Source organism: Polypterus senegalus, chromosome 7 (assembly GCF_016835505.1).
Source record: "Polypterus senegalus isolate Bchr_013 chromosome 7, ASM1683550v1, whole genome shotgun sequence".
Classification (NCBI taxonomy): domain Eukaryota; kingdom Metazoa; phylum Chordata; class Cladistia; order Polypteriformes; family Polypteridae; genus Polypterus; species Polypterus senegalus.
Window position 1 is genome coordinate 13,173,137 of NC_053160.1, and position 16,659 is coordinate 13,189,795.

The 16,659-nt window shown below is 39.8% G+C and overlaps 1 protein-coding gene across 2 annotated transcripts in view; it reads right to left on the reverse strand.

The window, feature by feature from the left end:
- The window catches only part of chrnb5a (cholinergic receptor, nicotinic, beta 5a), a 181,146-nt gene that overhangs the window by 79,072 nt on the left and 85,415 nt on the right, over positions 1 to 16,659 (reverse strand). Inside the window, exon 2 of one of the 2 annotated variants that reach the window (XM_039758232.1) lies at positions 5,656 to 5,801. In XM_039758232.1, coding sequence (XP_039614166.1) covers positions 5,656 to 5,801 — 146 coding nt within the window. Of the gene's footprint in view, positions 1 to 5,655; positions 5,802 to 16,659 lie in introns of those variants that run through there. The other variant, XM_039758233.1, reaches the window with a different exon arrangement.

A 16,659-nucleotide genomic window follows, 5' to 3' on the forward strand; every position in this document is an offset into this window, starting at 1 on the left:
CATGGCTAATGCCACAGCCAAGAAGATATGTTCCACCCTGAAGGATGAGATCTTTACCCGATGGGGGGTGCCGAAGAACATCATCTCAGACCGGGGCCCGCAGTTTACCAGCTCAGAGGCGAAGAATTTTGGAAGCAATGGGGGGTGGTGCACCTGAAGACAACAGCGTACCATCCCCAATCTAATCGCACTGAGCGGGTGAACCGGACCCTGAAGACAATGATTGCATCCTTCGCCGGAGACCATCATCAGGATTGGACAAAGTGGCTGCCTGAGCTGCGGTTCGCATTGAACACGGCGGTGCACGAGGTTACGGGTGAGACCCCTGCATTGTTAGCTTTAGGCAGACAGCTAAACGGTCCACTAGAGAGGTAATTAATCATAAACCACCCAATCCAGACACCTCAATACATGATCATTTGCAAACACTACAACTTATCACACAACAGGTAAAGGAGAGGATGGTGAGGTCCCAGTCCAGACAATCTCAGTCGTACAACCGGAGACATAAGCCTGTGCAATTCTCAGTTGGGGAGAAAGTCTGGATCAGGACTCATCCCCTCTCCAAAGCCTCCGATAAATTTACAGCTAAACTGGCTCCGAAGTGGTTCGCCCGCAACTATAGTCCAAAAGAAAGGACCAGTGACCTATGCAGTAGAGTGGGGATTGCCGGGGACGAAGAAAGTAGACACTGTTAACATCGCTAACCTCAAGCCTTGGTTCGGCCGTACACCACGGCCTGGGGAGGGGGATTGTAGCAGTGCTACCATTGGTTAGAACTGCATCTCCCAGCAGTCCTTGCAGGGCTGTTGGGGGCAAAGGTGGCCAGAGGGGTTCAAAAGGAGGGCAGGGGACGAAGAGGAAAAAGTTTTGTTTTGGTCGTTTGCTGCTTGTATTTATCTGTGGAACTGCCTGTCGTTTGCCTGCTTTACATCTTCGTGTCCTGGATTGTGTTGTCTGTTGGGGTCTGGAATCATTCGTCTACCTGTTTACTGTTACTGAGGACGTTGTCTGGATTATTTGGCTTTCACGGAAGAAGGAGCGCTCCTGAACCATTCATCTGTCAACTTACTTCAGCAACTACCGGTAGGACTGTGTTTTTCCATTTCCCTCGCTTCATTCAAATCACTGGACATAACTTCACCGCTATTATTTCATACATGGACTTTACTGCGTGTTTGTCATGTTTATCTGTTAATTGTAATATCGCCGAAGGGATCAGGGGTGGTATTATTGTTTTCATTTAGTAATTTAATTTCATTATACTTTTTTGTCGTTTAAGTTCCCAGTGTGTTTTCTTTGTCTCTGTAGTGTGTGTGTGGGTGTGTGTCGTGCCAAGGCTGGGGTTGTCCCTGGTAATCCTCATATAAAATAAATAAATCACCGTCTTTCTCGACGGTGTGAATCTTAGCGGCTTCTGACCGCTACATATATATATGTATATATATATGTATGTGTGTACATATATATATACACACATATACTATGGGGTGCCAAACAAGCAAATACATTGATTTTCTGAATATATAAAGTCGGCGTCAGAATATATAAAGTCAAAACCTGAATATATAAAGTCAGCGTCAGAATTTATAAAGTCATTTCTGATTATATAAAGTCAACATCGGAGTATATAAACTCACTCCTGAATAAATAAAGTGAAAGTCAAAATCTATTGATTGAAACGACTCTGAACTGAACTCTGAAGTTAACAAAAACGTATTCAGAAAAATAAATTAAAAAAACATTGGTTAATGTTTTGAAAATGATGCATGTGCCCTGCCCAGGATTGGTTCCTGCCTTGCACCCAGTGTTGGCTGGGATTGGCTCCAGCAGACCCCCGTGACCCTGTGGTCGGATTCAACGGGTTGGGAAATGGATGGATATTCCAGCGCTGACTTTGTATATTCCGACGCTAACTTTATATATTGAAGTTTTGACTTTATATATTGCAGCGCTTACCGTTACTTTATATATTCCGGCGCTGACTTATATATTTAAGATTTGACTTTATATATTCCAGCGCTGACTTTATACAGTATATTCTGACGCTGACTTTATATATTTAAGTTTTGAATTTATATATTCCAGTGCTTACTTTATATATTCCGAAATATTCCAACGCCGTCTTTATATACTCAGGTTTTGACTTTATATATTCCGACAGTGACTTTATTAAATCAAGTTTTGACTTTATATAGTTAAATTTAGTCATCATTGCATAACTTTTTCTTCACCATAGAAATTTAAAGACTAAATTCAACTTCCATTCCTAACAAAGATATTTCTGGCGACTAAATAGAAGCTACTTATATCCAAATTCGAGCTATTGAGCAGTCGCCTGCCTGCCCGAATAAGTCACCTTTGCTTCGCTCTTACTTTTTTACCATTCATTTAATCATGGCTAGTGGCGGAAAAATTATAAAATGGAAGGAGGATTACACCGAGTATGGCTTTACCAAAACAATTATTGATGGCGAATCAATTATTCATAAAGCTTCAATTGGTGATCTGTTTTTCTGTGTTAACCTCATATTTTTTCATACTTCTTCTCAAACCAAGGGGGTACGAGGGTAAAATGAATCGGGAAGCGCTGATCAATGTAATCGATGTACCAGGAAATCATGCACTGACAAAAGTTTCCCTATGCTTGGAATGCAAAGTGTGATTAAATGCGTTATTTTTTAATGTGTTATGGAGCACATGCATCGAAGCTTCACAGCTGTGCTTGTGCTAAGAAAAGGAAACATTTTAAAAATAACGTAACACGATTGTCAATGTAACCTTTTGTAAGTAATGCCTGGAGGGTTCAGTGTGGAGAAACTCTAGAGACAGCGTGTGTATTAACTTGTGGATTTTTCTGTGAGTATTTGGTGGTAGCGTCACAAAGTCGTAACACTGCGTCAGCTGCGGAGCTCAGCTCAGATAGAAATGAGGTGAATGGGAGGGGAGATGATGACGTGACTCCCCCACCCGCCTTAACTGTCAATCCCCCACAAACACAGTCTCTCGGAATTTGCATAAGCACAGCCCCTCACCAGTAATTTTAACTTAGTTACAAAGTGATCAAAACTCTTGTTTATATCCTGCGTCCTCTCATTAAACTTGTATCCCGCATTACCCGTGGGCATGACAAACGCCAGCGGCAGCCTGTCTATGAACTTAATTTAAACTTTAGGTTTACACCGTGCTTTGTTTCCGAAGTAGCAGCACTCATGAATATGGTAGTATATCTCACTCGCTCGCTTCTTATTGTTTCACTGCCTTCTCAATTATATAATGCATGTTTTCTTCAGCGCTTTTTGGAGCTCTTCCTGGTTTTCTATGTACTGCGTTGACAGTCAGTTCACGTGATTACGTGGGAGGCGTGATGATGTCACACGAAACTCCGCCCCCCACGGCTTTCGAGCTCAACTCCATTACATTATATGGAGAAAAATAGCTTCCAGTTATGACCATTGCGCGTAGAATTTTGAAATGCCCAACTTTGAAAGGAAGCTGTAAGGAATGAGCATGCCAAATTTCAGCTTTCTACCTACACGGGAAGTTGGAGAATTAGTGATGAGTCAGTGAGTCAGTCAGTCAGTGAGGGCTTTGCCTTTTATTAGTATAGATCAATAATACAGTACATTAAATTGTAACTTAACTCCTGCTTGTCTTTTACTACACCTAATTGTGTAAGGTTATATATGTAGAAGGGAAGGTGGGGAGAAGTTATATACTATAATCTATACTAATTAAAGGTAAAGCCCTCACTGACTGACTCACTCACTCATCACTAATTCTCCAACTTCCCGTGTAGGTAGAAGGCTGAAATTTGGCAGGCTTATTCTTTACAGCTTACTTACAAAAGTTAAGCAGGTTTCATTTCGAAATTCTATGCGTAACGGTCATAACGGTCAACAACGTTCGCCATGTTGTCTTTCTTATTTATGGCTCCATCTTCACGAAATTTGGTAGGTGGCTTCCCTGTGCTAACCAAAACTGATGTACGTACTTATTTTGGTGGTATGATGCCACTGTCGGCCGCCATATTTAACTTTTCAATGGTCTTTGTTACTTATGGGCCCATCTTCAAGAAATTTGGTACGCGGGTTCCCAACGGTAACTGAATCCTACTTACGTACATATATACGTCCTTAGCCTGCAGCTCAGTCACCGTGTGAGGCGGCGTTGAGTCCCCCATCCCAACACCTCCCGCGTTGTTGGCTGCCTGCCTATATAAGGCCGTCCGTCGCTCCGGTCTCTACATTCCCTTCCTTGCTTCGCCACGGGATTCACATTTCCCTGTTGATAAATACAGCCTTTCTATTTAATCCACGGCTTCTCCGCTGTTTTATTGTTTGTTTATTATGATTATAGTTATTGTGTAGGTATTTTACACTTGCTTTACATTGTTCAGGTACCCATTTCCTTTATCGTTCCAACTGTACCTCCATTAACATGTCTATCGAGGTGATCACTATCGATCAAAGAACCGTCACTTACCGAGTGGTTACCATGTCCGGAGATGGCACCTACCTTTACCATTCTTTGTGTTACATATTGCACAGCCATATCGGCTCACTCTTGATATCCGGAGGAACATTGTGTCTTATGTATTGAATGACTGGGACAGGTTCACGGTGTGGACTGATGACGGTACAGGAGATAATTATACTACACAGGAGCACTAGAAGAGTGAAATGCTTAAGCCCTTCACCTATGGTTCTGCATGTGAGTTGATGGCTGCCGCTGAATTGTTCGGTTGTCACTTTCAAGTGTACCGAAATGGCCAAATATTTTTCACCTTTCGACAACTGCCAATGCCTCTTAAACATCTTAGACTCACAGGTGACGATTTCAGTAGTGGACACATAGATGTTTATGAATGTTTAAACTCTCAAAAGCTGGATGTGAAGTTATCGATGAAACCGGTTGTATACTTACAACGCTTGACAGATGCCGAATGTCACTTCAACACAAGTCCTGCAAATACTGTCGTAATTGAAACAAACCATGAAACTCAAACCGATTATGACAGCAGCAGTCCAAGCTGTGAGATTTGAGACAAGATTACTGTTCACATGGCCGACTGTAAGTTACATGCTCAAGAGTAAGCTCAGCGCACAGCTCGATCATATTACAACCAGAGGGCTGAACTCACAATGTGGTATACAGAGAGATCATTAACAAATAATTATTGGCATATTTTCCCTCAGTTTAAAAAGGTTTAATTTTCTTCTTAATAAAAATTTTAAGGCAGTACTTCGCCGCTGCAAAGCGCGGGTATTTTGCTAGTAGTTTATAAACAGTGGTAAGTCTGTGAGATTAGAGGCGTTCTGACAAAGGCTACTTATTAATACTACAAAAGGGGAAAGTAGAGCAATATATTACTCTACCAAGACAAAACACGATGACAGAAATATTTCACATATGAGCAACAAATTGAAATCCAAATTATCAGTAACAATAATAAGCAATGTACTGTAATGTTATGCTAATTAACCTGTCAGAAGATGTCAGACTTGATAAAAACAGCTTTATGGAGAATCACGACAGCTGCTCATATTCACACTTTTGAAATAAAATTGAAATAATAAGATTGAGCAGCAGTATTAAAAATGACAGCAATTAAAGTTTTTTTGTTTTACTTTAAAGGCAGAATGAAGTACTTACCACACTTATAAGCTGTGACAGGGACACTTGAATTGCTATTGTCACTAACTGGCTTTTGTTTACTGCCGGTCTAATGAGTTTGTTATAATTTTCTGCACTCAGGAGGTAATTAACTAGCCGTTCTTCCGCATCAGCAGCGGAGGCATCTACAAAACAGACAAAAAAAAAGAAAAGAAAGAAAATTACTATTTGATAATAATAGCATATTAAGTTCTTTTCAAGGATCTGTAACATTATGTTAATTATTCGTATTAAAACATTTTGCAATTACATAAAATGACATTCTGGCAATATTTTCGTTTTGGCTGAAAGCTAAATAATGTTTTTTTTTATTATGTCTACTATTAATTATATTTCAAAATTCATGGAAACAATTAAAAGAAAAGACACATTCTGTTAAAGTTAACACAGTCCATGCTGTCATCGACTGCTAGTATCCACAGGACCTGAGGTGAAATGTTAGCGTGCCAACCGGGTCTGTAATCAGAATATATGTTATAATATAATGTCACTGTGCTCTGTGCAAACATTTTAAATATGCTTTTTTTTTTTTCTGGGAGGCACGGTGGCGCAGTGGTAGCGCTGCTGCCTCGCAGTAAGGAGCCCTGGGTTTGCTTCCCGGGTCCTCCCTGTGTGGAGTTTGCATGTCAACAACAACAACATTTATTTCTATAGCACATTTTCATACAAACAGTAGCTCAAAGTGCTTTACATAATAAAGAATAGAAAAATAAAATACACAATAAGAAAGCAAAATAAGTCAACATTAATTAACATAGAATAAGAGTAAGGTTCAACGGCCAGGGGGGGACAGAAAAAACAAAAAAAAACTCAAGACGGCGGGAGAAAAAAATAAAATCTGTAGGGATTCCAGACCATCAGACTGCCCAGTCCCCTCTGGGCAGTCTACCTAACATAAATCAAACAGTCCTCTTTGGATTTAGGGTTCTCATGGAAAGACTTGATGATAATGGTCACGTAGACTTCTGCCTTTTAATCCATCCATCATTGTTGAAGCATCATGAAGCTTTGAGTAGGTGGAGGTGGCGCAGGCGACCACCACAAAGAAACCGGAAAAAGAAACAGAAGAGAGAGTAGGGGTCAGTGTCCTCCTCATGTCTGCGTGGGTTTCCTCCAGGTGCCCCGGTTTCCTCCCACAGTCCAATGACATACAGGTTAGGCGCACTGGCGATCTGAAATTTCACCAAAGACCCTGGTTCACTTCCTGGGTCCTCCCTGCGTGGAGTTTGCATGTTCTCCCCATGTCTGCGTGGGTTTCCCCCAGGTGTGTGTGTGCCCTGAGATAGGCTGGCACCCTGCCCGGGGTTTGTTTCCTGCCTTGCACCCTATGTTGGCTGGGATTGGCTCCAGTAGACCCCCGTGACCCTGTAGTTAGAATATAGCGGATTGGATAATGGATAGATGAATGATTCACTGAAGTGGGGGCCTGCACATAAACAAAGAGTATAAAGCCTTGGAACATTTCCCAGCACACCTTTGAAGCCAAAGGACAGATGGGAGATAACATCATTCGATCTGGAAAGTCCTTCCAAAGCAGCGATGAAAATGGCAGACAGTATACATCGGGCCCCCACTTCGGTGACGGTCGTCATTGGCTTCCTTCGTCTGTTATGCCATGTAAACTATTATTAAAGAAAGCTAAGTTATTTCTCCTATGTGATTTCTTACCGCCGTATCACTAAGGGAGGGGTATCACCTTTTTATATTTTATCTATATAGTTTTAGTTATGTAACATACCGCAATTACAAAAGAACTTACTGCAACAATTGGAGCTAGCGCCCCCTACTAGATACACCGGGCTTTCCCACTTACTTCTATCACACAAGAATAAAATAACAAATGTGCAATGGCGCAAAAACAGAATAGAAATCATTAAAGCTGTCGGCTATTATAACGTTTCATAATTAGGTTTGTCAGGCTTTAACACTTTAAAAAATGTTAGTGACAGCACCCTCTCTCACCATGGCGGGTTATGACATATCTCGATTGAGCCTGTGAGGAGATCCTCCGACGCGCATGCATGACACCTTTCTAATTCTTTGTCATTATGAATAATTGAGTGTAAAGTGGCTCATTTATCCATTTAAAGTTAAATCTACAAAACCAGAAAGTGAAGGGGACTGAATACTTTTTGAATCCATGTATATCTGTTAGTGCCAATGGGTGAAAAGCAGGTATTGTATAGAATGTCTTGGAAATCAATAAAATGTGTGACATTTTAAGGCAAAGCATAAAATGTCTGTTTTACTTTAATATGTTAAGTACTTTCCCTAGGCATTGTATATAATATAGAGGCATTATACAGAATGACAAATACTGTTTAAGAAAGTATGAAAGTGAGTCATGGTTGGTCTCGTCCGATGCGAGAGATGGACGTCTGAAGTGGAGCTCCGCTAGCAGTGGTGCTATTTTTCATATTATTTGCTTATTATTCTGAGATATCCTGTATTTATTCAACCCGAGAGGGACCGCTACAGTATATGTAAACACATATAAACATGGCCAACAAGAAGGGGGGTCCGAAAGAATCGAAGACTAAAGCTACATCCAAGCTGCGATCAGCAAGCCCTAGTTCGAGATACGGCCTCTCAGAGACAGACCTGGATCAGATGGGCGAAAGTACAGACTCCTCGGGACCACGGTCCGCTACATCGTCGCCTGCTGAGAGCGAAAAGGGGAGCGAAGGTGCGATCGTGAGTGCAGATGTGGATAGCTCGCCGATTGGAGAGGATTACCTGAAACTGGAAAAGGCCGGGAGGTCCGCGACTTCAGTTACGCAATCACGCGGGACTGGAGCAGCGGGACACCGCTTCAGCAGAGTCTGCTGCTTCATCTACGGTACAAGAAGGCACATTTGAGCTATCTGAACTGAAAGTGTTGCTCGCTGAGCTCAGGCAAGATATAAAGAAAAGCGAGAAGGCTAATGAGAAAGCAACGGCAAAGGCACATGAGAGACTGAAACAGGAATGGAAACAGGAGATGAAACAGGCCAATGAATGTCTGCGACAGGAAATCCAACAGGCAAATGAAAGGCTGCGCAAGAGGTACAACTTGAACTTCGACAGGTGCTGGGTAAAATTGAAGAGCGCATTGAGAAAAACTCGCTAAACTGAGCACGCTTGCTGATCGATTGGAGCATCTTAGTGAGACATTCACGAATCGGATCGAAATAGCCGAACATCTAGCTGCCAGTGCCGAGGAAAGAGCAGTAAATGTCAGTTCGAATGTAAAAACTCGGAGAAAAACTTGGAGACAGACTGGCTGCTTTAGAAGATGGGAATAGAAGGTATAATGTCAGAATTGAAGGCTTGCCGGAGAATCGAAAGTTTAAACCCGTGAAATTCGCAACTGAACTTTTTCTAAAATAATCGGCGACTTTAAAGCAGAATCTGAGATAGCAGCGGCTTACACGCGCTGATCAAACACCGTCAGACCCGACCAAGATCTTTTATAGTCCGTTTTGAACGATTATCATTTAAGTTAGAGGTGATGGAACTCCTCAGGAAAAAAGGAAGATATTATATATGAAGATTGCCACATTCGCGTCTTCCCTGACTTCTCTCCAGCAACAGCTATCAAACGCGCGCCTTCTATAATATTAAACAGCGCTACGGCAAGCCAATGTCAAATACGGCCTCCTGTATCCGCAAAACTGAAAGTGGAATGGCAGGGTCATTTCTATGTTTTCGCTAGCAAGGAGGAGGCAGAAAATGAGTTAAGAAAGCTGATCCCGGACTATTCTGATACATAATTGTGAGTCATGGCGGTAAATGATAAAGCTAGGATTAATAATCTACTGTCTGATCTATTTGTTTTAAAATACGGGTTTTTATCAGCATATATTCTCATATTCTTATATTATTATTACTTACTTATTACTTATCATTACTTAGTATTACTAGGGCTAAATGTTTATGTTTTATTGTGCTTAATTACGTTTTCCTCCTCTTTTTTTTTTCTTTTCTAATTATTTCATGTGTACCCTAAATGAGACTGTTCAATATCATACCCTTGGTTTGCTGTTATTGCTATTACTGCATTAAGACTTGTTATGCTTGTTGGGATATCATCTTAATGCACTAAAATTGATGAAGATTATATGTATGTATGTATGTATATATATATATATATATATATGTATATATGTATATGTATGTATATATATATATTAAGTGCAAAATTCTTTTCTTTCTTTTTCCTCTTTTAAAGACTATATTGGTAACAGATATCTCTATCTTTTAACCTTAAAGCGCCACTGCATGGGGGCTTGATGTGCTTTGGACGTGCTCTGTCTCTGGGTATGTCAGAGGACTGGGACTGCATGAAGTGGGTTTTAGCCTCACCTGGGGAGGCAAAAAGGAGGGTGGGGGTTAAGGGGAAGAGAAAGAGAGCAGGCTTGATCTATATCTAATCTATCATCTCAATCTTTATAATTATAACTATCAACGTAATAATAAGCTGCATGGCAACAACTCTTGGGGGAATAGGAAATTAAGACCTAAACTATTTCACTTCCAGTTAAGACTATAATATGACACCAAAAACTCAGAATCAGTGTCTCCATGATGGGACAGTTAACTTCGTAAGCTGGAATGTTAAAGGCCTGAATCACGAATTAAAGAGAAAGAAAGTACTTTCTCACCTAACAGGTCTAAATGCTAAAATAGTATTTTTACAGGAAACCCACTTACTAAGTAAGGATCAGTTCCGCTGCAAAAGACTGGACTGGCCAAATGTTCCATTCTAGTTTTACAAAGAAAACTAGAGGGGTGGGAATTCTCATACATAGAACAGTACCATTTGTAGCATCAGATGTAGTATTGGATCCTGAAGGGAGATATGTGATGGTCATGGGAGACTTATCTAACTGTAAAATGATTTTGATAAATGTTTATGCACCTAATGTTGATGATAAGGAATTTATACAAAATTTATTTGCATCCATTCCCAATCTGAACACTCATAAACTTATAATGGCTGGGGACTTTAATTGTGTTCTAAATCCACTTTTAGATAAGACTTCCTCCACAGGGGAACGCAACTAACACCGCAAAGATAATTACAAAGTTTATAACTGATCACAACTTATCAGATCCCTGGAGGTTTTAAACCCAAATTCAAGAACATATTCTTTCTACTCACCAGTACATCATTGCTACTCAAGGATTGATTACTTCTTTATAGATAATAACTTCTTGCCTAAGATTAAATCTTGTAAATACGATGCTATTGTTATTTCAGACCATGCTCCGATGATCTTGGAGCTGAAATTACTAAGCCCCATACACTCACCCGCAGATGGCGCTCAATCCGCTTCTATTAGCTGACGAGAATTGTACTGAATTTATATCCAAACAAATTGAATTCTTTCTAGAGACAAATACATCCCCTGAGATCTCTGCAGGAATACTCTGGGAAACTCTTAAGGCCTTCTTAAGAGGACAGATTATCTCATATCTTTCCCACAGAAATAAATCCGAGCGAAGAAAGTAGCAGAGATAAAAGCGAAATTACTAAAATAGATGAAGAACATGCCAGACTACCAAGCGAGACTCTACATAAGAGGAGGCAGGCTCTACATTCAGAATTAAACCTCTTGACAACTAAAGAAACCGAACAACTAATTTACAAATCCAGACATCATTATTATGAACATGGAGAGAAAGCTAATAAGCTTTTAGCGCAACAAATTCACAAGCAAGAAGTGCAACGCAATCTCGTAATTACTAACACGAATGGAGATAAAATCATCGAACACAAAAATATAATGTACACTTTTAGAGACTACTATAAATCCCTATATACTACTGAGTTTAAAGAAGACAATATACAATCTAATGCATTTCTGGATAAATTACAGATACCACAAATTGACGCTATTAGTGTGGAGGAGCTCGATAAACCTCTGTCATTATCAGAATTACTGGATGCTATAAAGTCACTCCAAGGTGGAAAAGCAGCAGGCCCTGATGGCTACCCTGCAGAGTTTTACAAGAAATTCTCCGCTCAGCTAGCTCCCTCCTATTAGCAACATTTACAGAAGCCAGAGATAACCAATCTCTTCCACAAACCTTTCGCCAAGCACTAATCACTGTCTTTCCAAAACAAAATAAGGACTTATTACAATGTGCATCATACAGACCAATTTCACTTCTGAATAACGACGTTAAAATACTCTCTAAAATCATAGCTAGAAGGATGGAGAAAGTGCTCCCTCAGTAATATCACAAGACCAAACTGGATTTATTAGGGGCCGACACTTATCTTCAAATCTTCGACGCCTGTTTAATGTAATATACTCACCAACTAAATCAAACACCCCAGAAATATTATTATCATTGGATGCAGAAAAAGCATTCGACATGATTGAATGGAAATACCTTTTACTATTTTGGAGAAGTTTGGGTTTGGCCCGAACATTTGTGCATGGATTAAATTACTGTATACTAACCCAGAAGCTTCAGTTTGCATCAATAACATTTGCTCAGACTACTTTAAACTAGAACGTGGCACAAGACAAGGATGCCCTTTGTCACCACTGCTGTTTGCAATTGCCATTGAACCACTGGCAATACATTGTCGAAATACTGATCAGATAAAGGGGATTAGCAGAGAAGGACTGGAACAGAAAATCTCATTATATGCAGATGACATGGTACTGTATATATCGGACCAGAAAATTCTGTGCCTGCAGTCTTAGCAGCACTCACAGAATTTCAAAAGCTCTCTGGTCTCAGAATTAATCTGAATAAAAGTGTACTCTTTCCGTGAATTCGCAAGCATATAATATTAGATTAGACACCCTTCCTTTTATCATTGCAGAACAGTTTAAATACCTCGGGTAAACATCACAAGTAAACATAAAGCTCTTTATCAACAAAATTTCGTGTCTGTATGGAAAAAATTAAACAAGACTTGCATAGATGGTCAACCCTTCATCTCACACTAGCTGGAAGAATTAACACTGTTAAGATGAATATTCTTCCTAAGCTCCTTTTTATTTCAAAACATACCAATATACATTAATAAATCGTTCTTTAAGCAATTAGATTCAACAATAACCTCATTTATTTGGAATTCTAAACATCCACGCATCAAAAGAGCGACCCTACAAAGACAAAAGGCAGAAGGCGGCATGGCTCTACCTAACTTCCAGTTTTATTACTGGGCGCAAATATACAGTCGATAAGAACCTGGACACAAATAGAAGAACATACACAGGCATGGACCGCAATAGAAGTAAAATCCTGCAGTACTTCTTTGTATTCCTTGCTTTGTGCTCCAATAAACACACGTTATCGGCAATACACTAATAACCCAATTGTGCTCCACTCACTTAGAATCTGGAACCAATGTAGAAAGCATTTTAAGACGGAGAAGCTTCTTTCTGTGGCACCCTGCAAAAGAACCACCTCTTTCAACCCTCACAAACATATGCAGTTTTAATATCTGGAAAAATTTGGAATTAACTTGCTTAGAGATCTTTATATAGACAACGTCTTTGCATCCTATGAACAATTACATTCCAAATTTAACATTCCAGCTACAAATTTCTTTCACTTCTTCAAATCAGGAACTTTGTTAAACAGAACCTTCCAGATTTTCCTCATCTTGCACCCTCATCCACGCTGGAAAAATTATTGCTCAATTTCAAGGAGTTAGACTCCATCTCTACAATATATAAAATCCTTTTACAATCCCTTCCTTTCAAAGATCCAAGAGGACACTGGGAAAATGACCTCTCAATTAATATATCAGAAAAGGAGTGGAAAGTAGCAATGCAGAGAATTCACTCAAGCTCCATATGCGCAAAGCATACAATTATACAACTCAAAATTATATATCGAGCACATCTGTCTCGACTAAAACTCTCCAAAATGTTTCCAGGGCATGATCCAACCTGCGAACGTTGCAACCAAGCCCCAGCCTCACTAGGTCACATGTTCTGGGCCTGCACCAAATTAACATTATTCTGGACAAAAATTTTTAATTACCTCTCAGACAGTCTTGGACTCACAATCCCTCCTAACCCATTAACAGCTGTGTTTGGGGTTCTTCCAGAGGGTCTTAAAGTGGAGAAAGACAAACAAATTGTGATTGCATTCACTACACTGCACTTATCAGACTTATTCTGATAAACTGGAAGAACCCAAACTCTCCTCTTTTAAGTCAGTGGGAAACTGATGTGTTATATTATTTAAAATTGGAAAAATCAAATACTCAGTTAGAGGATCTGTGCAGACTTTTTCAAAACATGGCAGGATCTAATCAGTAATATTTTGAAATGATTTTATAAAGCACAGAGAATTTGTTGATTTAGGTATTTTTAAAAGCCTTAAATTTTACACCGTTTGGCTTGCTCTCTCTCTCAAGGGTGGGGATCGATCTGTTCTTAGCATAATTCTTTTTTTTGTAAAAACTTGATTGCTATGTATTGATTGTAATAAAATTAATAAATAAATAAAAAAAAAAAAAAAAAAAAGAAAATCGAGAAAGTGAGTCATGAAAAGGCTTTTATTGAAAATACGTATATTAAAATGAAAAATGACTTACAAAATAAAGTACAGGACCTTCTTGTTGCAACAAGGAAGGCTAGAACAGCCTGTACACTCAGCTGATAAATTAATATTAACTACTAACAGAATATAGATATTGCACATATTTAATTTTGTCATAAAACTATTTAGCAAAATTGCATAATTATTAAGTGCACAAGGTCAGGTCAGGTCATGTTGAGGAACCTGCACTGGTACAGGGTGTTGCTGCACCCACCACATGATGAAACAGCTCGGGACCCTGGTTGGCAACCCCCCAGGCAGACACACGGTACAGTCCCACCCTCCGGGAATGACCATCTACCTGGCACAGCCAGGTGTTAAGTGGGCATCCCCTTGGCCTGGTCCAGCTGCTCAGATCCTCAACAATGAGGATCACCCTCGGGTAATCGCGCCACAAGGCCATAGTGTCGTAACTGACGCTCCCTCACAATGCAGGTCATGTGCCTCATTCAGGACTCCATGAGCAACACAAAGCCAAACCAGCGGTAACCAAGGATTCTCTGACGAGACACAGTACTGAAGGAGTCCAGTCTTCATCTCAGGTCACTGGATAGCGTCCATGTCTCGCAACCAAATACCAAGACAGGAAGAATCAGGGGCCTCATGTATAACACCGTGCGTAGAACTCGCACTATAACATGGCGTAAGCACAAAAGCCGAAATGTGCTTACGCACAGAAAAATCCAGATGCAGGAATCTGTGCGTACTCCAACTTCCACGTTCTTCCGCTACATAAATCCCGATCAGCGTGAAAACTAACGCTCGTGCACGCGCATTATGTAACGCCCCAAATCCTCCCAGAATTACGCCTATTTGAATATGCAAATCAATATAAATCGCCCTTAAGCGCAGCCTTCTGTGAAAAGACAATGGGAAAAGCACGGGGAAAATATAAGAATTTCAGCGAATACCAAGTGGAGGCAAAGGAAAAACATACTATTTGTTCAAATAAACCATGGAATAATCAACAAAATTAAGTTGATCGAGTGACATAGCGTGTTGGAGAAACTTGAAAGCTCACGTTCACAAAATCACACACTGTCGGAAATAAAAAAGAAGTCACATATCAAAGTCGCCGTGAAAAGAAGAGTTGTAGCCCACCGTCTGAGTGTCATATGAAAGTTTATTAGGGTACAGAGAAAAAAGGCACACGGTGGGGAAAAAGCACGAAATGTCAACTTTAATCTCGAATTTTCCACTTTAATCACGTAGTTTATTTTGTCATTTAGTAGAACATTATAAACCTTATCTTAAAATCGTTTAATTAACCAGATTCTCAAAATTACATTGTAATTAAAGTAGCACGTTAAATGCTTTGTTTTGTATTTGATCTTCTACTCGTATGTGATCTATGTGTGTGAATCACTACTTGCTTCTTAAACCGGTTCTCTTCCTCCAACTGGACACAGAGTCCATTACATTTGTGATATTACAGCTCTCTAAATAACTAAAATACTGAGATGTATACGTGATGTCATTTTCATGATGATGGGAGCTAAAGCACATTATTAAGCGTGTTTCATGAGCCTCGTGCTCATGACAAGCATTTATCTTTTGTCGAAATTTGTCGCTGCGTTTTTAGCTGTGTTGTTATTTTCTCTTTCTGTTTTATATTCAATATATATTGGCGTGGCCGCCCCAAGAGTCCTTGCTTTTCTTTCCCCAAATAACCGATCGCCATACAATCAGCTCTGTAATAGACGTTAAGCCATCTGTAAGCTTAGCGCCGATTCTTCAAAACGTTTAAAGAACATTGAAATATCTTCGTAGTACATGTTTAATTATTCTATCCTTCACGACACTCCCAGTGAAGAATATAGATTATTTAAATGAAGTTAAAGTTTTATGTGTATAATTTAACAAACATATTTTGCTGCATTTCACCTTAAAAATGATATCATCATCATATGTAAATACGCGCTTTATAAAGTGGCCCAGGTTGTGAGATATTATAACTGTAGTGGAAGTTTACAGTGGGGTGATTGTACTTATAATTACAAACAGTTCTACAAGGAGCAATTGACTGAGTGCATTTAAAGTTCTTGGGATTAAACTGTTTCTGAACCGCGAGGTCCGTACAGGAAAGGCTTTAAAACATTTTGCAGTGGCTGAGACAGCGTGTCTTTGAAGCTGTATACCGATAATTCTCTTTCCGATCAGCTGCTGCTGTGATTCACACTCAGATACAGTGATATAAATACTCCGAGTCGTGCAGTGAGAGTAATATGGAAAAAGATGATCCGCTGTGGCAACTCCTAACGGGAGGAGCTGAAAGAAGAAGAAGAAGGAGAAAGTGAGAGCAGTTATGGTATTTGGAATACTATGGCTGTTCCCTGGACCATTATATTGTTACGAGTTAATTACAATCAGATGCGTTACAATAATAAACAATATGCGGTTAGTTTCGGTGTATTTATAAAGCCG